This window comes from Cryptomeria japonica, chromosome 2, assembly GCF_030272615.1.
Source record: "Cryptomeria japonica chromosome 2, Sugi_1.0, whole genome shotgun sequence".
Taxonomy (NCBI): Eukaryota; Viridiplantae; Streptophyta; class Pinopsida; order Cupressales; family Cupressaceae; genus Cryptomeria; species Cryptomeria japonica.
Genome location: NC_081406.1, coordinates 327,080,264 through 327,105,294, shown reverse-complemented (window position 1 = coordinate 327,105,294; position 25,031 = coordinate 327,080,264). Strand labels below are relative to the sequence as shown.

General features: G+C 38.4%; 1 protein-coding gene across 2 annotated transcripts in view; it reads right to left on the bottom strand.

The window, feature by feature from the left end:
* Positions 1-25,031, bottom strand: part of LOC131033858 (uncharacterized) — a 204,288-nt gene that overhangs the window by 116,634 nt on the left and 62,623 nt on the right. Inside the window, exons 3-8 of one of the 2 annotated variants that reach the window (XM_057965151.2) lie at positions 19,825-19,896; positions 19,542-19,643; positions 18,918-19,086; positions 18,623-18,721; positions 18,302-18,451; positions 18,128-18,167 (exon numbers count right to left, since the gene is read on the bottom strand). In XM_057965151.2, coding sequence (XP_057821134.1) covers positions 18,128-18,167; positions 18,302-18,451; positions 18,623-18,721; positions 18,918-19,086; positions 19,542-19,643; positions 19,825-19,896 — 632 coding nt within the window. Of the gene's footprint in view, positions 1-18,127; positions 18,168-18,301; positions 18,452-18,622; positions 18,722-18,917; positions 19,087-19,541; positions 19,644-19,824; positions 19,897-25,031 lie in introns of those variants that run through there. The other variant, XM_057965152.2, reaches the window with a different exon arrangement.

Genomic DNA, 25,031 nt, shown 5'->3' with positions numbered 1-25,031 from the left:
CAAACAAGAACAAGCACATAATGATGAACTTCGCTCCTGTCCCTCAGGAAGGGACCAGGGCGATGTTAGATGCATTGCCCATTTCATGCAAAATTTACGTAAGGACAAGACATTGCAATGTTTTAAAGGGTCCATGGTATGACAACAAGGTGATAAACAAGAGTTTTGAACGTCCAAACATCGCCAAATGGTGTAAAGGCCCCACATCGCTCCTGTCCTTTGGACAAGGACCAGGGCGATCCTATCAAAAGCGCTCATATTCCTCCAAAATCGAAGCAAGTGGAAATAAGCGCAAAGGACACAAGCAATGATATTTCGAAGGTCAAAGATGCAAGGTGAACGCAAAAACATGGAGATCGCTCCTGTCCCTCTCCAAGGGACCAGGGCGATAATGGTCATGGGACGCACTTGCTCGCACAAGAGAGGCATTCAAATTCGAAGGACCACCAGATGATCGATTTGGGACGTGAAAATGAAGGAGTTGAACGTTAAAAATGCAAAACCAAGACAAAATCATGAATCGCTCCTGTCCCTCTCCAAGGGACCAGAGCGATGAGGTACGTCCCTTTATTTTCATATTTTTGGCGCCAAATTAAACAATTCGAATTTCCTTAAATGCTAAATCGATTTGAAAATTGAAAATCTTATTTAAATTGGCATTTAATATGGCGTTAATCTTTATTAATTATTTTTGCCTTTATTAAAATCGAAATTTGCAAATAAAAAACGCAAGGCATTAATAATTAATTATTTAATCAATAAAAAATCGATTTCAAGCGCTCATATATGGAAGTCGGCCTTGTTATGTCATTGCAAATCATTTAAAAATCGTTTGAAATTGTTATATTTCATCAAGTCGGCCAAAGAGATAAATCGATGAGAGCGCTATATATAGGGGGGTGAAAACTATTATTTTCACATCATTATTTTACCTCTCTACATGCGAATTAAGGAAGACGAAGGGAAGTGTTAAGTGTGTTCAAAGATAGTGCGAATATTATCCAAGGTGGTGCGAGTTTCATTCATCCAGGGGTGGCGCGCTTAGCTATCAAAGGTGGTGCGATTCCAAACCAAAGGTGGTGCGAGTTTGAAGGTTCATTTGAAACCACGTCCAAGGCGAACTTGAAGACCACGCCAAAGTACGAATTTGAAGATCCATTTGAGACCACGTCCAAGGCGATAATTGAAGATCACGTCCTGTCCAGAGGTGGCGAAATCAAATTTGAGGGGATCATATTGAAGATTATCTTTATACCTCAATTTTGCCTAAGCAAATTTTGTTTTTTGCATTCTAGAGTTAGCTCTCTATCGAGGTATGGCGATTTATTGTTATTGTTTTATTCATTCATCGTCATATTTCAAATTTTGAAATTTTGAATTTTAAATCTCTTAGCTCAATCGTTGTATTTTAGGAAATGATAACTCTAGGGACTTATCATGAGGTTTCCTAAAATCTATCTCTCTTATCTACGTTATTTATTGCAAAATCTATTTCTTATTATGAAATGTTGTGTAGGTATGGCAACCCCAAAGGCGGGAGCATCCACCAGTCGCTCGGCTCTCATGAAAGAAGATCAGAAGACCGAAGAAGTGGAGACCAAGATCGTGTCCAAGTGGAGCAACATTGGAGATACAAACTTGGGGAACTTTAGCACGAAGAAGTTCCGAGAGGTCCCTTACATCGGCAAGCCATCACCTGTCGCCCGGAGAATAATAGAAAGTGGCATCATTAAGGCGGCCGGTTTTCCTCCAGCCATTCAGTGTCACGAGTTGATGATCGAGTGTGCCCGTCATTACAATCCACAGTCCAGGACAATTGTGTCCAATGAGGGAAACATTTTGGCGTACCTTTCAGAGGAGGCCATAAGTGAAGCCTTCCATCTTCCAGAGCACAGGGACATGATATACAAGAAGCCTTGAAGGAAACAGCAAATCACATCATACCACTAAAAAAGCTTGTCCACACGTGGAGACCCCACTAAAAGAACCTTGGAGTCCACCTAACTGATCCTTTTTGCAGATCTTCAGCAGTTAGAGACTATTTTCTCAAGAGAGGATAAGATGCCTAATGGTATTTTATTCTGTGTATGATTGTGTACAAAATACACGTCAACAGAATTGGCGCTAGAAGGAGGGCTCTCTTCTGTTTCCAAAGTTCGAAGTCCGAAGATTTTGAAAAGAGAAAAATATTGCAAACATGATCATGAAGTACGATGGTGTTGCCGAATGAAGGACTGAATCAAGTGGTGCAACCCAATTTGCAAGTAGGCAATACCCAAGAAGACATCATTTCCCAATTGAATCAAGTAGCTTGGAACGCAAGGAGAAGCCAAGTCGAATATAACAGAGTCAGAATCATCTTAGAGCAAGAGGAAGATATAGCCGAAGAACATCAAAGGGTCATAGCTAGGAATCTTCGCAATCAAAGGAACGTACAATAATCCTTGCAAGACTTCACGCTGGATCGCATTGGTTCATTCTCGCCCGAGAAACATCAAAGGTTGTTGAGATCCACACCAGGCATCAAAGATCTAAGTGAACTTCAGTTTACTTCCAAAGCAAAGCGAGTTAAGAGAGAGGACACTCCCAAAGAGTTCGAACTGAGATTGGAAGGATCTCCTGAGTCATCACAAGTTCTCCAAGAACAAGTCCAAGCGGCGATCCAATCTAGTATCCAAGCAATTTCACAAACAAAGAGCCAAGCTAGTTCATCAAGTTCAGTTTCAAGGAATACAATGGCTCATCGTGCTCCACCACCACCTCCTCCTCCTCATGTACTCAATGGTGCGACGTGGCTAGTCAACAATCCATCACCGTTGGAATTTGCAGTTTATCATGATATGCCAAAGAATCCCGAACACTTTTGTTCCAAGTTCAATGTTAGTGATTTCCATCGCACAGCAGAAGATCACATCAAGATGTTCGAGGACCTTCTTCGTAACAGACAAATTGAATATGGAGATGTGGCATGTAGGCTTTTTCCCTACTCATTGGGAGAAGAGGCATACTTTTGGTTTATTCACTTGCCTACAGGGTCCATCAGGACTTGGGACGCGATGAAAGACGCATTCATTGCTAAATTTGGCATCCCAACCACGCCAGCGGAGTTATATAGACAGTTTGTTGAGGTTCGAAGGAGAGAGCATGAACCTATTACTTCCTTCAACGACAGATTTCACCGAGCATACACAATGCTACGTCCTCCTTATCTTATTGCAGATCCAAGGGAAATTTACTATGGAGCCTTAGATCATCTCACAGCCATGTTCGTAAGGACACACCCAACTCCGAATGATCTAAATGCGGCATATACTAGAGCCATTGAAGTGAGTAAGCACATGGGACAAAACATCACTGGACCACTACTACATATGGGATCCGTCGCAGCACCTGACCAGATGCAGGCAGTTGGCACGGCTTTAGCCAACCAAACTCCAGTCATGAACCCAATCCCGCAAGCGACATATCCCAACGTTCAGCCGGCGAATCAGTTGGTCCTTCACCCAGGAGCTCCAATTTCTCAAGCCCCACCCGCTCAACCTGTGTACCTGCAAAATGCCACAAATTCGTCAAGGACACAAGAAGAGAAAGATGAAATGAAAGAACTGATTGAGCAAGTCAAGAAGTTATCAACTGAGGTCACTCACTTGAGGAACCAAAATAATCAGCTCCAAAGCATGCAAAGGATCAACCACAATCAAAATTTCCAAGGAAATAATAATCAAGGATTCAGAAACAACTATCAAGGAAATAACAATCAAGGTTTCCAAAGAAGGCCATGGAACACGGCTCCAAACAATGGAAATGTGGTGACGCCTTTGGACAATCCACCAAACACGCAAAGTCAAGAGAACCCCTCTTCGAGCAAAGTGTTTTTAGCCGAAGCAGCCTTGTCTAGTTGGTGCAGACTCCACAACACGAACCAACATTCCGAGTTGCAATGTCCTGAGTTTAAAATTGCGGCCGATATTTTCCAACAAGAGATGCGTACTACCCATCCACCTGAAAATCCTCCCACCACAGGGTACGAAATTGTTCCAACCACGCAGTATGGTCAAACCATGATCGTTGAAACCTGCAGATATTCACAAGAAGAAATTAGTCCAGTACAAAATGAGAGATTTCCTCCAGAATCGGCCAATGGACCAATGGTGCCACCAGGATCTCAGTTTCCGCCAGCATCTGCAAATGGACCTGTAGAGGATTCAGAATACTATTTCCCACCATTGAACGACAGTGTTTTAGTAGAAGGAATCAAGGAAGTGTTCCACCAATCGTCAGGAGGTGCAAACCAAAGAGTTTATCACAGGAATCAGAGAAATCCCGAACCATTAACAACATCGATTCCTCCAAACAATTTTTCGACTCCACCGGATCCCCAAGCCAGCAATGTCCCTGAATATCCACAAAACACTCAAGAATACAGACAAAGAAATATTTCACCTCTTGCGGGAAATGAAATGAAAAGATTGGCCGCCTTGGTGTTAGATGAACTTAAGAAAGTCAAGGTGAGTTTACCACTCTATGAGTTGCTCAAAGTGTCTGAAATTAAAGAGGCAGTGATCAATAGTTTAAGTGAACCTAGTGCAACAAGGTCAAATGTTCAAGCCACTATCAATGTGACTCAAGAGGAAGCCGATTCTCAAGAACAACCCGAGCAAAACGAGTGCATGGTTCAAACTATAACCTTCCCAGCTAAAAAGGAAGATATGTTAGAAGGAAAAGTATTACTCAAAAGAGGCGAAACCAAGAAAGCTCAGCCTACAGTCAAAGAGAACCTCACTACTAACTTGGTTCTGCCCGAGAAGGAAGTTACAATCAAGAAAGATGTGGTTAAAAAAGGAAAATCTGCAAACCAAGCCAGTCACTCAAAAGAGGAGAGCCCAGCAAAGGAAGATCACTCAAAGATCAATCAAATTAAACATCAAGAACCAAGTGAAGAAAATTCAGTGCCTTCTCAAGGAAAGGACGAACCGGCCCCGTTCCTACTATCAGTCAGAATATTTGGAAAATTATTACACAATTGCCTTTATGATTCCGGAGCCTCAAGCAATGTCATGCCCTTAGCCGTTTGTCAAAGACTGGGAATAACTCCCGCACCTACCAAGAGAAAAGTCACTCAGCTTGACAAGACAGAAGTTCCAGTCATGGGGGAATTGAACAACATTCACATGCAATTGGCCGCAGACCCAAGAGTCCAGAATTTTATAGATATATCAGTAGTGGATATTCCAGATTCATATGGAATGCTCCTGAGTCGAGATTGGTCCCGAAAATTGAATGGATATGTATCGACCGATTTCGCACACATGTGGCTACCATGGAGAGGAGTCCCGAACCAGATTAAAATTGATAGCACCCCAAGGTTGAGATTGATGATAACTGAATATGGAGAGGACAATGAAGTCCTATTTCTAGAGTCCGACCTAGGAACATATAAACCCAAAGTAGAGGAGATCTTAATGATACAAGATATACGAGATGAAAATACCCAACAAAAGGTCATGGAGTCAACCGAGATCGTCATTGAAAGCGATCAAGGATCCGACCAAGAGGACGAAGGGATGTTTGAAAACTTCAGAAGGTTTGTACAAAGAAACATCCAGCAAAGTGTACAACTTGGCAATATAGCATCCGTCCGAGATCTGCTTCTTCCGAATTGGTGTAGAATCCACAATGCCGTCCACTCAGAATTATCTTGTGCTTTATGCCAGACCGCATTGGAACAAGTATACAAAAGGGTCCCACAGACACCAACTATAGAAGAAATTCAGGATTCAGAGAATGAAAGCTCCACAGACACCGAAAGTTCTGTGGAAGATGAAGTTTCGTCCGGTACAACAAATGAAAGTCATGAAAGTCCAGAAACAGACAATCAAGAAAATCAGATATGGACCCTAAGATTCGACGGATCTAAGTCCAAACAAGGATCCGGAGCTGGATATGAATTAATTGGTCCTAAGGGAGAAACATACCTTGCCGCTCACAGATTGCAGTTCCCTTGCACCAACAACGTAGCAGAGTATGAATCTTTGGTTCATGGATTACTATTAGCCATCCAAAAGGGGGCAAAGATACTGCAAGTATACGGAGACTCAGAAATCGCAATAAGACAAATCAGGAAGCAATATGTCTGCCATGACAAAAGGCTAACTAAGTATAGAAATCGAGTCTGGGATCTAATTGAAAGTTTTGATGCTTTCAATATCAATTCAATCTATAGACATCAGAATCAAGTGGCTAATTCACTTGCACAGGCCGCGAGCTCATTGATTCCATTAGCAATGGAAGGATTAAAGAAATTTACCATCGAGTTAATATCAGTTCCTTCAGTCCCAGATAACATCACCAATTTCCAGGTTTTCGAAGACGACAAGCACATTCTAGACTTCCTAACTAGCACGGACGTCTTCTTAACACAGATCATAGATGAAGATGAAGTGGGTGAAGCTGAGTTCGATGCCGAAGGAGTCCTGAACTTAAAGACAAACACTATTCCGAAAGGAATGGTCGAATTAGAAAGGATTTTTGATCCTGACAAGTTGAAAGAAAAGAAGAATCACAGTATAGAAGGCAATATGTGCGACGCGATCAATCTAGGTGACGAGACACAAGTTAAGAATGTTTTCATTGGAAAGTCCTGCACAGCAACTGAAAAAGATGGAATCCTAAACAACATGAGGGACTTCCCAGATGTCATTGCATGGAGTTATGAAGATCTCAAGACCTACGACACTGCGATTATCACTCACACAATCCCGTTGAAGCCAGGAAGCAAGCCATTCAGGCAAAGACAGAGACCCGTCAATCCTTTGTTGGAACCATTGATATACCAAGAAGTGAAGAAGTTACTCACAGCTAAAATCATCTTCCCAGTAAGACATTCGACGTGGGTCGCCAACCTGGTACCTGTTAGAAAGAAAAATGGAGAGATCAGATTGTGTGTTGATTTTAGAAATCTCAACAGAGCATCAGAGAAAGATAACTATCCGCTCCCATCATTAGATGAAGTACTGCAGATCGTCAATGGATCGCAAATGATGTCCTTCCTAGACGGATATTCAGGATACAATCAAGTCCTAGTCGAACCTGAAGACCGAATAAAGACTGCTTTTACCACCAAATGGGGAACATTTGCCTATAAGAGAATGCCTTTTGGACTCATAAACGCCGGAGCCACATTCCAGAGAGCTATGGATATCGCTTTCAGAGATTTAATTGGTAAAAGCATTATTATATATATGGATGATATCACAGTTTTTTCCAGACAGAGAGAAGATCATGTAGATGATTTGAGAAGAGTCTTCCAAAGATGTAGAAGATACGGTGTCTCCCTTAATCCGAAGAAATGCATATTTGGAGTCACAGAAGGAAAGCTTTTAGGACATGTCATTTCAGAGAAAGGAATATCTATTGATCCTGAAAGGGTGAAGGCCATATCTACTATCAATTTGCCAGCAAGTAAGAAAGAGCTCAAATCATTTTTCGGCAAAATCAACTTCGTCCGAAAGTTCATTACCGGATTTGCCGAGATTGTCAGGCCATTGAATGAAATGTTAAAAAAGGATGCAAAGGTCGAGTGGACTCCACAAGCCAGAAGGGCATTTGAAGAAATAAAGACCGCAATTATGGAGGCGCCAGTCTTGATTAGTCCTGATTATCTCAAACCATTTTATTTATATTCCTTCGCCTCCGAATACACTTGTGCCGCCATTCTCACCCAAAGAAGTGAAGAGAGGGATGAAAATCCCATTGCTTTCATGAGCACCCCGTTGAAAGACGCAGAATTAAGATATCCAAATGTTGAAAAGCAAGCATACGCATTAGTAAAGGCAGTTAAAAAATTCAGACATTACCTCCTGAGAGCCAAGATTTATGCAATAGTGCCTGATGCGGCAGTCAAGACTCTTCTCATGCAAAATGAATTAGGAGAGAGAAGAGGAAAGTGGGTCGCCATTATCCAAGAATTTGATATTGAGATACAGCCCATGAAACTTGTCCGAGGACAAGCTTTGGCGCAGACACTAGCAATAGATGGGCCAGGATTAGTCCAACAAATTTATGAATTAGAAGATGTCACACCTGATGAATGGTACAAAGACATTGTGACATATTTGCTTAATCACAGATGTCCTGCTCACATGACACCTACACAAAAGAGAGCATTAAGGTTAAAGTGTCAACATTACGTGCTTCAAGGATCTGTCCTATACCGGAAAAATTATTAAGGAGTATACCTGAGATGTGTTGGCAAAGACGAAGCAAAGCAGATAATTGAACATTTCCATTCCAAGTTTGGAACCGGACATGGAGCCAACCTCGCCACAGCTCACCAAATCCTAAGAGCAGGATATTACTGGCCTACGCTTTTTAAAGATACATTCAATCACATTAAGACTTGCCACACATGTCAAGTCGCAGCTATTAGAGAGAGAAATCCTGCCATGCCACTGAATCCCGTGATTGAAGCCAGACCATTTGCGAAATGGGGAATGGACTTTATTGGTGTCATCAATCCCGCATCCTCAGCACAACACAAGTACATCATTACAGCTACAGATTATTGTACCAGATGGTCAGAGGCACAGGCACTTAAGGTTTGTTCTACGGAAGTTGTAATCAAGTTTCTAGAAGAGAACATAATCACAAGGTTTGGATGTCCCTATGCGTTGGTTTGCGACAATGGATCGGCATTCACATCATTGAGATTCTCAAATTGGGCTTTTGAGTACGGGATAACCCTCAAGTTTTCATCAAACTATTATCCTCAGGGTAATGGATTAGCAGAATCTACAAACAAAAATTTGCTCAGTGTTATCAAGAAATTAATAGAGAGAAGCCCCAGAGAATGGCACACCCAGTTGAGATTTGCTTTATGGGCAGACAGAATCAGAACAAAGAACGCATTAGGCATTTCGCCTTATTTTCTAGTCTATGGCCAAGACCCAGTCTTCCCCATGCAACTCAGGATTCCAACCTTGAGATTCATTCAGGAGTACATGGAAGACACTGATGCAGTGCAGGCCAGATTGACACAGTTGATGAACCTAGAAGAGAAAAGAGATCAAGCACTGGATAACTTTGCTAAACACCAAGGAGTGGTGAAGAGATGGTTTGATCGACAAGCAAGAGTCAAGGCGTTCCGAATTTCGGATCTCGTCCTGTATTGGGACAAAGCTCATGAGAAAAGAGGAGAACATGATAAGTTTGATAAGCTTTGGAAAGGTCCTTATCAAATTTCAGAGATATTGGGAGAAAACGCATTTAGATTGCAGACTTTAACTGGAGAGGACATCCCGTTGCCTGTCAATGGGAGATATCTCAAACATTATTTTCAATCCTAAAATGCCAAGGCCTTCCCTTGTACATAGTTAGTTTAGTTCGCTTTCGTTGTTTTTTGTTTTGTTTTGTTTCCGTTTTGTTGTAGTTTAGGTGCTTTTGCTTTTAGGTTAGTTTTTTTTTTGTCCTGAGGGGTATCCATTTGACATTGGGTGATTTTGTTATATAACGCTCTGACTTCCTGCTGGATTGTTGGATGCATTTGGAAAATCATGAGGTCTTTTGGAATTACTAAGGGAGTTTCTTTTAATGAAGCTTTGAGTCAGGACGTATTTGCATTGAAGTAGGTTAGCTTATTGAACTCACGTATTTTGTCCTTCAGTTATTATATTTTCACATACTTATAATCTCCGAGTCATTATGGTTTACAGGCGAAGCTGTGATCAGTGAAAAATCTAAAGTCTAGCTTCAGCGCCACCGCAATCCTCAAACCCTAGTGAGTTTCATTACTCACGAGCCAAAGAATTGACAAAACTGAAAAGCAGTATCAAAAGAAAAGGTGAAAAAATGAGAAAGATCAAAAGAAAAGAAATGAGCTAAGAGGAAATATCAAATTGGCTAAAGGGAATATGCGAGTAACTCCATCGGGGCTATAGACGCCTGACTGGCAATGGAGCAATATTCGTGAGCTTGTGGCGATAACCTCGTCGGGACTATAGACGTCTGACTGGCAGCGAGGCTCTATCCAGGATGCTTTTGGAGTTTAGACGAACCATGTAGCTTATCACAGGGGAACTTGAAGATCATGATTGTCTTGTTGAGGGGAATTAACGCATTTGCACACACATGGGTAACTGTGGACTTGATACTTTGTCTCAATATGACGGTCTCTTCTTGTAAGTGTTTCTTAACTCCTAGATTTGTTGAGAGAGGTTTTTCTGAGTCTTCCTTTAGAAAGATTGATTCCCAAATGTTTTGCAACATTTCTCAGTGGTGTCGCCAGATGTTGTGACCATTTCACACATCGCCCCATCGCAAATGGGGACCCCCTCTTTTTTGCTTGTTTTTCGCTTGTTTTCGCTTTCGTTTTTAGGGTTTTGTTAGTTAGTTAGTTGTCTGGATTTAGGGCCAAGCCTTAGGGTTTTAAATTTTGCCTTTTCAAGCCAAAATCCAGTCATTTTTGAGAGCTTTTTGAGCTTCTTTCCTAGAATGCAAAATTTTGAATGCAATGAATTCGCCAAATTGGTCTAATTTTCAATTGGAATGTTCATGCAGAGCTTAAATTTGTCTAAGTGTTGAAGATGTCAATATGAATTTTTGTCTGATTGAATATTTTGACCAAATTTTGACTTTTTTGAAGTTTGATCCTGGGCATTGGAAATGATTTGTTTTCGCCTTGTGAAGTGATAAAATGTGAAAATTCTTGTTATTTTGGCCTGTAGGAGCAAAATCGCTCCTGTCCCTCAGTGAAGGACGGGAGCTCATTTCCAAATATCTCATCATTCTTGCAGAGTCCAGACAAATTTTACGTTTGAAGTGATAGAGAACGACAAGATCTTTCATTTGAATATAAATTGAAGATTTTCATGAGCACAGAAAGGTCTCCAGAAGGAAAATCGTTCCTGTCCCTCAGTGAAGGACCGGAGCTACGAATCAAATTTCACCTTGTCCGTGCAAGATTTTGATGACTTAGCAATTGGAGGACGTCCGAAGGAAAATGCTTTGCCAAATGAATATAATTTGAGATGCAAAAAAATGAAGGAAAATGACCTATATTGACTAAATCGCTCCTGTCCCTCTCCAAGGGACCAGGGCGAGGTACCTTGTAGCTCCTGTCCCTCTCCAAGGGACCAGAGCGATTTCCTCCATTTTGCAAAACCCAGACAAGGGTCAAAGCAAGTTTACGTTCAAAAACGAAGGAGAACATGAGATGAATGCATTGAATATAAATTGAAGATTTTTGGGACGTCCATACCAATGCTAAATGCCTAGTTCGCTCCTGTCCCTCAGGAAGGGACCAGAGCGATTTTTGATATAATTGCCTTTTTTGCAAAATTCCAAACAATGTCAAGGCATGGACGGATAGAGTAAAGAAGGACGAATCCGTTGAATATAAACTTAGCACATGGCAAAGTAAGATGAAAGCCACAAGGGAAGGATCGCTCCTGTCCCTCTCCAAGGGACCAGGGCGATACAATGGTGAAGATACGTCCCTCTCAAGTTCAAGGTCGTCCCTCCAAGGTTCAAGACCGATCCAAGCCAGGACAAAAGGTGGCGAGGACATTTCAAGGCATTTCCATCAAGCGCAACGTTACAAAGGTCATCACATGGAAGGATTTGCACTCTAAAGACCTAGATCGCTCCTGTCCTTTGGCAAGGGACCAGAGCGATATTTACATAATGACGTAAATTTCAAAAGGCAAACAAGTTTCAAGTTACCAAGAAGGTCGAAAGGACGTCATTTCACGCAATGAAGTTGATTGCAAGTTGGTACAAACAAGAACAAGCACATAATGATGAACTTCGCTCCTGTCCCTCAGGAAGGGACCAGGGCGATGTTAGATGCATTGCCCATTTCATGCAAAATTTACGTAAGGACAAGACATTGCAATGTTTTAAAGGGTCCATGGTATGACAACAAGGTGATAAACAAGAGTTTTGAACGTCCAAACATCGCCAAATGGTGTAAAGGCCCCACATCGCTCCTGTCCTTTGGACAAGGACCAGGGCGATCCTATCAAAAGCGCTCATATTCCTCCAAAATCGAAGCAAGTGGAAATAAGCGCAAAGGACACAAGCAATGATATTTCGAAGGTCAAAGATGCAAGGTGAACGCAAAAACATGGAGATCGCTCCTGTCCCTCTCCAAGGGACCAGGGCGATAATGGTCATGGGACGCACTTGCTCGCACAAGAGAGGCATTCAAATTCGAAGGACCACCAGATGATCGATTTGGGACGTGAAAATGAAGGAGTTGAACGTTAAAAATGCAAAACCAAGACAAAATCATGAATCGCTCCTGTCCCTCTCCAAGGGACCAGAGCGATGAGGTACGTCCCTTTATTTTCATATTTTTGGCGCCAAATTAAACAATTCGAATTTCCTTAAATGCTAAATCGATTTGAAAATTGAAAATCTTATTTAAATTGGCATTTAATATGGCGTTAATCTTTATTAATTATTTTTGCCTTTATTAAAATCGAAATTTGCAAATAAAAAACGCAAGGCATTAATAATTAATTATTTAATCAATAAAAAATCGATTTCAAGCGCTCATATATGGAAGTCGGCCTTGTTATGTCATTGCAAATCATTTAAAAATCGTTTGAAATTGTTATATTTCATCAAGTCGGCCAAAGAGATAAATCGATGAGAGCGCTATATATAGGGGGGTGAAAACTATTATTTTCACATCATTATTTTACCTCTCTACATGCGAATTAAGGAAGACGAAGGGAAGTGTTAAGTGTGTTCAAAGATAGTGCGAATATTATCCAAGGTGGTGCGAGTTTCATTCATCCAGGGGTGGCGCGCTTAGCTATCAAAGGTGGTGCGATTCCAAACCAAAGGTGGTGCGAGTTTGAAGGTTCATTTGAAACCACGTCCAAGGCGAACTTGAAGACCACGCCAAAGTACGAATTTGAAGATCCATTTGAGACCACGTCCAAGGCGATAATTGAAGATCACGTCCTGTCCAGAGGTGGCGAAATCAAATTTGAGGGGATCATATTGAAGATTATCTTTATACCTCAATTTTGCCTAAGCAAATTTTGTTTTTTGCATTCTAGAGTTAGCTCTCTATCGAGGTATGGCGATTTATTGTTATTGTTTTATTCATTCATCGTCATATTTCAAATTTTGAAATTTTGAATTTTAAATCTCTTAGCTCAATCGTTGTATTTTAGGAAATGATAACTCTAGGGACTTATCATGAGGTTTCCTAAAATCTATCTCTCTTATCTACGTTATTTATTGCAAAATCTATTTCTTATTATGAAATGTTGTGTAGGTATGGCAACCCCAAAGGCGGGAGCATCCACCAGTCGCTCGGCTCTCATGAAAGAAGATCAGAAGACCGAAGAAGTGGAGACCAAGATCGTGTCCAAGTGGAGCAACATTGGAGATACAAACTTGGGGAACTTTAGCACGAAGAAGTTCCGAGAGGTCCCTTACATCGGCAAGCCATCACCTGTCGCCCGGAGAATAATAGAAAGTGGCATCATTAAGGCGGCCGGTTTTCCTCCAGCCATTCAGTGTCACGAGTTGATGATCGAGTGTGCCCGTCATTACAATCCACAGTCCAGGACAATTGTGTCCAATGAGGGAAACATTTTGGCGTACCTTTCAGAGGAGGCCATAAGTGAAGCCTTCCATCTTCCAGAGCACAGGGACATGATATACAAGAAGCCTTGAAGGAAACAGCAAATCACATCATACCACTAAAAAAGCTTGTCCACACGTGGAGACCCCACTAAAAGAACCTTGGAGTCCACCTAACTGATCCTTTTTGCAGATCTTCAGCAGTTAGAGACTATTTTCTCAAGAGAGGATAAGATGCCTAATGGTATTTTATTCTGTGTATGATTGTGTACAAAATACACGTCAACAGATTGGTATCATACTAAGAAGAGGTTGGGAGGGCTCGGATTGAAAGATCTGAGACTTCAAGGGATTGCAGTTGCTGCTAAGTGGATATTTCAGGCATTGGAAGGTAATGAACAATGGAAGGTCCTTGTCAGAAACAACATTGAGAAGGCAATTCCTAAAGGGGCCAACTCTTGGAAGTCTCTACCCTTTTGTGATATGGTGGCTAGAGGTTTCCTAGTCTCAGTGCAGGGTACGTGTGTTTAAATCTATCTGGAGGGCCTGGGAAATTGTGAGACCTTACATCACCAATAATAGGGCCTGCGACAATGACCTCATTCACGGAGAAAGATCTATTTGGTGGAATCTATATTACACCTCAAAGCCACTTGCCCTTACTCAGGGCTGCTCTGCCAAAGCATGGGCTAATAAAGGTATCTGCTGCTTTAAAGATATTATTCATAATGATAAGCTTATGAGATGGGAGGTACTTAGTAACAAATATGACCTTCATGCTTCTCATAGAAGAACTTACAATATGGTTAGAAGTGCCTGTAGTGTTCTTCAATTGCCTAAATTGTGTAATGTGGATAATAATAGATTTATAACTTACAAATGGAAGGATGATATTCTTCTCTCTGATGTTAAGTCTATCACTGTTTATAAAACTTTTACTTATGATGAATCGGTAATCAATCATGCTAACAAGTTGTGGTATGCAGATTTAACAGTAACACAGTGGCAAAAAATATTGGCAGATTTATGGAGCAGCCCCATTGCTCCTAAAAAGAAATGTTTTAAATGGCTTATGTTAATTAACAGACTTCCTTTCAGAAAAGATCAGTCAAGTACTGATGTGTGTAATGTATGTAGAATACCTGAATCTACAAGACATATTTTCTTTGAGTGCGGTATTGCTAAAGAGATCTGGTTAATGTTTGGCATTTCTATTCCTAATCAGGTTAACATTATGGAAATTCTTATTGGTTGCATTCATGGTTTGAAAAAAGACACTAATTTGTTTTGGCATATTCTTTCTATTGATATTTTATGGTACGTCTGGAAGATTAGAAATGAGGATAAGTTCCAAGGTAAGACTAGGGCCCTTACTGAGTCATTTTGTGGACTCACTCTTCATCATATTATTTTGCAAGTCACTATCACTATGAAGATTGAGAGGAACAAATTTCTGAGGTTTCTCAAGGATGGCCATGCGACAAAGTTTATCTACGAGCTGAAGAACGGCTATGAGTGGAGACGTATTGCAAGAGACCATAACTCTTTTGTCAAATCTCTTGAGACTCTTAATGCAAAAATCCGGAGAGCCACGGATCCCTTAGTTGAGAACAATATGGATGGAAGGCCCCATGGGCTGGACGGCATGGATGGAACTCTGTAATGGTCACCTCCATGATTGACTTCATACTTTTTTGCCTTTTTTTGCTAGTCAATTTGGTCGTTTGGACAATATCTATATGTATAGTTTGTATTTTTTGTGTAAGCAAAACTGATAGCATCTCATCTTAGGTTTGGACATGAGTATATAGGTACTGTTAGTTGATCTAGAGGCATAGCCTCAATAGACTGCTGAAGATGTATTATCTATTTACTCTATAATTAATATTAAAAAAAAAACTCGCCGAGTTTTTGGCGAGTTTTTCACAAAAACTCAGTGAGCTTCTATAAAAACTCGGCTACACTAAAAAAAGAGGCCCAAACATGTCAAAAAATTATCTATTTTTGTTTTTCCAGGTTAGTTTCATTCTCTTCATCAGAATATATACATGAAATATAACATTTAAGTATATATTGGCAAGATGTTTGAGAGTGGTTTCAGATCTCTAGGAGTTATAATGCAAATTCTAGGTTTTAGAAGATCTTTTAATTTTTCAGACAGTCAAATTTTAGTAATCAGTATGCTCCTATCAACATTCTCTCACTCTCTCTATCTCACTCACTTTATCTGCCCCAAATTTTAGACCTATTCATCTCGGCTTCCGTACATCTTATGGGGGAGCCGTACCATGCATAGGAGGTACCATACAGCCTTGGAATGGGTCAAAAAGTGATAAGGGAATGCTGATTGGACTATATTCCATCTTCATCAGAGGTCAGCAATTAAAATCAATAAATATTTATATTTGTTTGATGTTATCAGTCTTGTAAAGAAATTATAGATGTATCAGCAAATTACACACAATCAATGCTATTTGGTGCAGATACATTACTTAGTAATTGAGTAAAGAAATTTGTAATCAACATCTGAATTTTTGCATATTAATGATATTATGTCAAAACAACAGTGAATGAAACTGTTTGACAAAATGCCTGTATGATAAAAATAATGAAAACCATAGTTTGCAGACTCGGACTCGGAGAGTACAAAGCAAGCCCAAATTTTTTGACTCAGCGAAAACTCGGCAAAAACTCAGCAACTTAAAAAGTACTGAAATATCTTATAAAAACAAGGTTTTTTGCAAAATTCAATTACAAAATGTATCAAATGAGTCTAAAAACCACAAGGAAGTGTTTTCTATTAAATTTGATTGTTCAATACATTTGAATTACAAAATATCATCATCATACAAAGCTGGAAAAATATAATAAACAATTTTTATATTTTAATATATTATGTATAATAAACAATTTTTATATACATACTAATTAATATAAGTTCCTAATTTTACCGAGCAAAAAAATATAAGTTCCTAATTTTTAAAACGTTCAACAATAAATTTTAAAAATTATATTTAAATTCTATATATCTAATTTTTTATTTTAATCATGATAGTTAAAAACTTAAATCAATGAATTAATTAATAATATTATAAACTTAATAGTTAATTATTAATACAAATTCCTAAATTTTTAAAACGTTCGATTATAAAATATTAAAAACTATATTTGAATTCTATATATCTAAAAAATTTAATAATTAATATACAAATATATTTTAATCAAATAATTAAAAACTTAAAACAATGAATAAATTATAATTCTTGTAAACTTAATATTTTTTTCTACCGCATAAATTAATAATCTTTTAGTCTGAAGAAAAATATTCACCCCTAAATTCGAAGTATGGAAAATAGCAAAATCCCGCAAAAGTGAATGCAAACTTTTTTGACATTACCTGATCAACGTCACCCAAATTTGATGCATAGTCCGCTTGCATCGGGGTTTTTATTAAGCAAAATCGTGTCCGAAGTTAATGCTTTGCGTGTGAAATCGGCATGAAAAATCGCACTAAATCTCTTGCATCCCACATCCACGAGTTTCGAGCGAGTTACAGTGAGTTGCAGTGAGTTGTCAACGAGATTTCCTGGCAAGTTTTGCCCTAATTTAATGCACAAGTAAACCCGCGAGCTGCTCGGGAAGGATTTTTTGTAGCAAGTATTCACAGACTCAGCAAATACTCACCGACTCTGAACTATGGTGAAAACTTCCAAGATTTTGTAAAAATATTCTCGCCTGTAATATTACACAGTTATAATATTTTCCATTGAATCTTAAAATAGTTAAATGTCCAGCTGCACTGAATATTATTCATTGTCTATAATTTTTCCAATGGATATTGAAACAATTTAGTTCAAGATATACTATCAAACATTTTGCAATTCCACACAATGTTCAGTTTCCTACCAACCATTTGATAAAATGCCTGTGAGCTGAAAAGGATGAAAACTAGTAAGGTTGTCAAGTTTTCTTGAAAGGGACAGTACAAAGTTTGTCTAACTACATCAACCAAACTGAAATACATCTCATAATCTAATTTCAATCAAAAGACACCTCAGACTTTCGTATTTCAAACAGTTGCTGAATGTGTTTTGATCCAAAGTGATTCTTGTAGATTACACAAAGTCAAATTATTCCAACTATAGAACCCAACCCTATGATCTGCTAATTTCACACCAATGACTATTTTTTAAAAAGATATTTGAGGTTGTAAGGTCATACAATCTATGTCAGCACATAGCAAGTTCTGCAGGACATAACTTGCAAGAATCCATTACCAGAGAACAGTAGCCCTGCCTCCAACAAAGATGCAATAATTTCATCTAATTGTCCTAAATAACTTTTCAGGCAAAGGGGTACCTAGAATTGATCAAGCAAATAAAGAGCATTGAACCAAGCAAAGTATGATCCCCAGGGAGACTAATAGTTTCCAAAAACAAGCAGGCAAACATAAACAAGTCATGGTACATGAAAAATTCAGATAAACTATACTATATTGGTAGCATAAGCCCTGGAAAACATAAAGTACCTGCTTAAGTAAATTGATTTCTGTTTCTGACAAGCCCCTCCTGCAACGGAGCAAAACAAATTCTCAACAAACAATTTGACAGCCATAATTACCGTGAAATTTCACCTTCTACCATTACTCAAAGTTCAAACATCAGAGATAGAATATTCCTTCTTATCATGCCAGAAATCTTACCTATAGCCATATGTATGTCGACTAGGCGTACGTTTGGGGTTAAGAACAAATATATTATAGGCATCATTCAGTTGAAGGTATTCAACAAGACTTGTGAAGAAAAAATCCATCTCATCCATATTGACTTGCCACAGAAGCTCCTCATCAGACCTGCATATTAAAAAAGTTATACCAATGAAGTAGAGACATATTAGAGTGCTCATTCACATAACAGAAGAACCTTTCTTTCAAAAAATAGTGGGATGTTATGTATTTAATTTATATCAACATTTGCAGGGATGAAATTTCACAATTATATTAAAAATAAGCAAGAGTACACACCGGGTATCTGTTAAATTCTCCCTTCGGGACAAAACCTTTATTGCACGCTCAAATACTTCTGTAACTTTCTCACTCATTTCTATGGCATGTACTGAAAAACTGCAAAATAGACCCAAAATCATCCATTTTGAAGATACATTGCCTCTGTTTATCAAAGGAATATATATATGCCCTGCAATAATCTTAAACTTTCCAGCCATTTAGCAAAAAGCATAATTTTTTTTATTTCATATCAAAAGAATTGAATTTGAAACAAACAAAGATATTAGAAAAAATTAGAAATTAGAATCATCACTTGTAATTAACAGAGCTTATGAGCGGAAGATGGTGACGCTGAATCCCATCTGCTCTAACTCTGTAAAATGGAGTCAGTGCCTCTCCAAGTTGGGGAATTCGTGTATGCTCAAAAACATGATCTATTTTAGTAAACCATCTTTCAAGTTCTTCTGGTCCAAGTTTGAATTCTGTCATACATGCAACATAAAATAAATCAGAAAGATATCTAAGATAAATTAAAAAACATAAAAAAGACTAATTAACATACCATAGCCATAAACATCTAACTTAAAGAACCAAAATTTCATTAGTTTATAGTATTGGTTCTGAGTATATTGACAATGTTTGTTGCAACCCTTGTTCTATACCAAAATATGTTCAAAATTTTCACATTCATGGTGCAAACATTATTATTATCTGCCATTCCACAATGTTGCAACTAACACTACCTCAATAGAGAGACACAACTGTCATTTCACTAGGAAATCCAGAGTCTACAAATCTAGGAATCCAGTCTAATTTTTGACATATTTGATGACTTGATCCTATGATAGGAGGATGAATTGATGACACTTCACTGTCAAAAGCATCAGAAAATGTCAGTTGATCTCGAGTGTTGACAGGAGCCACAACAAATAATTACCTTGATTGCCTTTACCCTCAAAACCCACAAAGATGAAATTTATCGGAATTGGAAGATATATGGCATCCACTTGTGACATCTTCAAGTAGGCAGCTATAGTACCTGTAAGAAAAGAGATTACAGATTATTTATGAAGTACCACACTTGATACTTTCACTAGACCATACAGAATCCAAACATCGAAACCCAATTTAAAATTTGCTTTCATGTGCTGTAACTTTTCTGTCATTTTAACTAATCAAATGAATTTCTCAGCTACAAGACCCAGGCTCTAGGCCAGTACCTGCCTTTGTATAGTTCAACAAAGCCATCTTTCCTGAACCAGCAGGGTCTGAAGTTTCAAGGTCCTCAAAGGCTGCAAGTATGATAGCCATAAAAAGAATATAAATTAAGAACAAAGCAACACAATCCCAAGTTATACGAACATTAACTTGCAGATAGAAAAACTTGCTAAAAATAGTTCTACGTAACTGTAAGTAACTAAGAAAGTACTTTTATTTACAAATAAAAGTTATAATTTCTGGATACCAAGCAATACAAGAATTGGAAAGGTTGTTAAAATCTTATAATCTACCTCTTCATGGAAGTTTAGAATTGTACTTGGGATTATTACATTTTAGCTCCTATTGAGAACCTAGCTAGACCTGGGAAATGTCAGAGTTTGAGGTTTTGATCATTGTGCCATTAAACGATTTGTACTTGTTGATCTTATTGAAAATGTCAATCATGCTTATATTTTAGAAAATGAATACTGATGATTTGGATCAATTCAATTATTAATACTTTAATAGTTATCTATGTATATATTTAAGACAGGTATATACTTTATATTAACTAAAACCAGGAAAAACATTTGTCGCGATTTGGTGCCATTGCATGATACCTCCAATCAGAAGGACTTGTTCCTATGAATCATTACTAGGTTGCCTCCAGCTGAAGGGACAGATGTCATTCACATTCTCATGACTATAGACCAACTACATGCCTCTTGCTACTTTGGTGCTCTAAAAGCAACTAAACTTTTTCTTTAAATACCTAAAACTGGTATAGATTACCAGAAAAATGGTCAACCTAAGTTCTTAAGACCCTTTTGGCAAGAGTTGCCTAAGATGGCATCAAAAACTATTACCTTGAGAACACAATATTCCAACAACAACAAAAAGTGCAAATATACATTTTTAACAAGTATTTGTAAAACTAGATGAGAATGTACTCTTACCAATCAACAAAATAAGAAAACTCAGCGGTTTAATTTAGCAGAGGATTTAGACAATACAAGTACCGTTAAGCTATTAAAAAGGCCACTTTCAATGACTACTCATACCAAGAGATAAACCATTCAGAATTCCTTCAATTTAACATTCGTACCAGCTGATGAGGTATGCTCCTCTGTTTTAACATATTAAACTACATGTTTTAGTGGTTTGATTTTAGACTCCAGTCAGATTTCTTTCACGCAATGCCACTTTTATTGCAGTTCTTATTTTCTCCAACTTTGGGAACAAATATATGCAAAGAGGGAGGCCATGTTGAGTACCTAAACACATCATAATTTTTTTATACAATGATGTGTTTTGTTATCAATCTAAGAATTTTATAGATGATTTGGATGCAATCAAATTTGATTATCAGCTAATTTGACGCTACCATCTATCAAACATGTATGATGGTAATAAGGTAAATGACAGTGCCATAGGTTAAGGAATGGATCTGTCCTGAGTGTCAGGCAAGAATAAATAGGAAATCAAGTTCATATGGGCATAATGAGTCATCATGAGAACATATCAATATCAGGAAAATATTCAATGAGACTGCCTTGTCATGCAGAAATATGAAACAGTTGGATAGTATCTAAATACAATGCAGGAATCAAAGTCCAAGCAACTCGATCTCATTTTCCTATTTAACAGAATCTAGCATTTGCATCTTGTTAAACAATACATATAGGATGCAAGAACTTGTGAGTAAAAGAAGCTGGAATTCATCAGGGTTTTACTGATGTACATCATTTTGCATCAGAGGTAATAAAACTTGATATGTCTTCACCCCTACATTCAGCATCTTCAGTGAATAATAATTATTTTTTTGTTATTTCAATCCAGATTAAGGGGAAAAAATACTGCTTTTCTATCCAATGCAAGCCCGAAACATTTTTTTTATTTTTTGTGTTTCAAACATTTTAAATTTAAAAGACTGATTCTTTTACAGTCTGCAGGGGACATCGTATCTGCCTCTTTAGGGTTCAGGTTTGTTGCTTCTTTAATTTTTTTTCCTATTTTTGTTGAATTGCAGGGTCTTTTTTATAAAACATCAAGGAACTCTGGCCATCCCCATCATGCTTGTAATAAACCCTACAGGGCATTAGCTCAATTCCCAACTAAAATTTTGCAACCAACTCAATTTTACTGTTTCTAATCACCCAATTCCCTGAATGGGCAAGTGAGAGCATATAGAATATGAGGACAGAGGAAAATTAGTTGAAAAGTTTTGGTGGCAAGTTGACCAACTTACAACTAAAATAATCATAGAATCACTCTAGCCAAACTCGTTGATGGTGGATTAACTCATCAAATTTTGGTTCATGCCATGCAAGCCAGAGAATGATAGAAAATAAAATGGATCCGATGGTACTACCATCCAAGGATCTAATACAATGAAAATATTCATAAAAGAAAGAATCAAATGATTTTCATTTACAATCTTATTTGAATCAGTTTCTAATACATTTCTTCATTATTCTAAAAATGAGCATTTTGTCAAAAGTTGGCATGAAACTAAAATATTAGAATAATATTTGCGTATCTTATTATTAATGGTCAATAATGTATTTTTAGTGTAATCCTAGTTAGATTAGATTCCTTCTAATTCTGTCCTCAATGAGCAATTAAACATCATCTTTGTAATTGCTATATGTACACCTTCATTCGTTGAATCAGAGCAGGAGACAAATTTTTGAAATAATCCTCTTTAAGGTTTTGTTGTGGGGACTTAACTCTTTGTTTGTGGCCTTGCCGCATGACTGGTTTTCTATTCTTTTGCTGCGGGTTTGTGAAGGTTGTGTGGTTCCTGGTCTCTGCGCAAGATTTCGACTGCAAGATTTTTACACGCATTGCAAAGGGTTTTCGTCTGTTTTATTTTGTGTGTGCTTGCGTGACAAGTTATTCCACGACAGTGTTTGACCAGCGACGACTGTGGTTGGTCGCGTCAGGTTGTATCTGTTTTTTTACCTGCAACGCCTTCAAACTATATTTGCTGCGACGGGATTCAACCTCTGCGATGAGGTTCAACACTCTGTTTGCTCTCTTGATTTCCGCGATGAGATTTTTCTCTACCTGCGTCTTTACCCTCTATTCTCGACAACTGTTTTCAGCAACGGATTTATCTAATTGTTCTCACGACGGGTTGTCTTCATTTTTCCCACATGACGGTTTTTTTCGACTGGTGTTTGCTTCTTCGACCTACGACCTTTGTTTTCTTTGTGCATTTCTTGCTACTAGCAACTAGTGTTTTCTCGTGACTGGTGTTTTGGCAATATCTATGGGTTTTTTAACCCGCATTTTTAGAAGGTCTAGGGTTTCAGCAACCCGCCTCAATTCTTTTGCCTTTGAATTCATGCTTTCGAATCACGGTCTTCTATTTTTTGTGCATTGGGATTTGTGCCTCATTTTTTGTGCAATCAATGTTTGACTATTCTATTGTTTACCTCATTTTTCATGCCTCATAAAGCGTGAAAGATGGCGTCTTTGACCAACATTATGTTGAAAGGCAATCAGAAATTCAACGGCCGCAACTACAACACCAGGAAGCTACAGATGATGACGATTGTTGAGTATCGGTGTCTTGACTAGATTGTTCTGGGCATGTCTACTCGTCCTACAACGGCAGGTCAAGATCACGACAAATTTGCTTAGCAGAATCGTGAAGTCGTGATGCTCATTAAATTGTCTGTCACCAACGATCAGCTACCTCAAGTAGCCTCCGGCAAGACAACTGCCAAAATTTGGGATCATTTGAAGGACCTACATGAAACGTCTGACAAGAGCCACGCGCTCTTTCTGAAGAACATGCTTATCTCGATCAAGGTGGATGAAAGGATGTCTTTGCAAGAGCATCTCACAAAAATCAAGGAAGTTTGTGATCAATTGGAGGCGATTGGTCAAAAGATGGAGGAAGAAAACAAGGTAGTCATCACTTTGAAAAGTCTACCAAAATCTAATGAGCACTTTATTGAGATGCTCAACATTATCTCAACTAAGTGTTCATCATCTTGAGAGATCGTCACCTCTTAGATATGAACCCAAGGGATAAAATCCAAAATGTCCTATCGTGACAAAGAAGTTTACACATTAAACATCTTAATGATATGTAAATACAGATTACAAAGCAAATTACCTTTCTATCATACCTAAACCTTTTCTGAAGTGATCAACCTTCATTCTGGAAAGAGGTTTGGTCAGAATATCTGTAGTCTGATCTCCTGTACAAACATATTCTAATTGGATCACATTCCAGTCTACCATATCTCGCACATAGTGGTATGGAATCTCAATATGCTTGGATCTGTCATGGAACACTGGATTTACTGAAAGTTTTATGCAGCTTTGATTGTCACAATGTATGATAGTAGGTTTCATAGGCTCTCCAAACAATCCCACAAGCAACTTCCTAAGCCATATTGCCTCTCGGGCAGCCATGGAAGCTACAATGTATTCGGCTTCGGTGGAACTCTGAGCCACAGAAAACTGTTTTCTGCTGATCTAGGATATCATGGCTGAGCCTAAACTGAAGCAACACCCTGAAGTGCTTTTCCTGTCAGTCACACTTCCAGCCCAATCTGAGTCTGTAAATCCGTGTAGGTCTAGATTAACTTTCTCATATTTGAGACCAAGGTTTAGAGTACCTTGTAAGTATCTCATAATGTGTTTTACTGCAATCAGGTGAATCTCCTTAGGCTCACACATAAACTGACTTAAGGCATTAACTACATAACATGTATCTGGTCTTGTATTTACAAGATACATCAGAGACCCAATCATTTGCCTATATAGAGTGGGATCTGATGGTTGTGATTCTGCTGCTGCTTCCTTAAGTTTATGAAGGTTTGTTTCCATTGGAGAGGTCATGGGTCTGCAGTTTAGCATTCCAAATCTCTTCAAAATGTCCAAGGTATATTTACCCTGGTTTAGTATAATGCCACCAATATTCTGCCATACTTCCAAACCAAGGAACTAATGAAGGAGTCCCAAGTCCTTCATATCAAATTCTTTAGCAAGTCTTTCTTACAATGATCTATGAGGTGATCTTTTCCTGTGATTAACAAATCATCAACATATAAAATTAATATTAGCATATCACCTTTGTTTTTCTTATAGTAGAGATTAGGATCTGCATCATTCTTGGAAAAGCCTAATTTTGAGAAATAGGTATCAATTCTTTCATACCAGGCCCTGGGAGCCTGTTTAAGCCCATAGAGAGCTTTCTTGAGTCTAC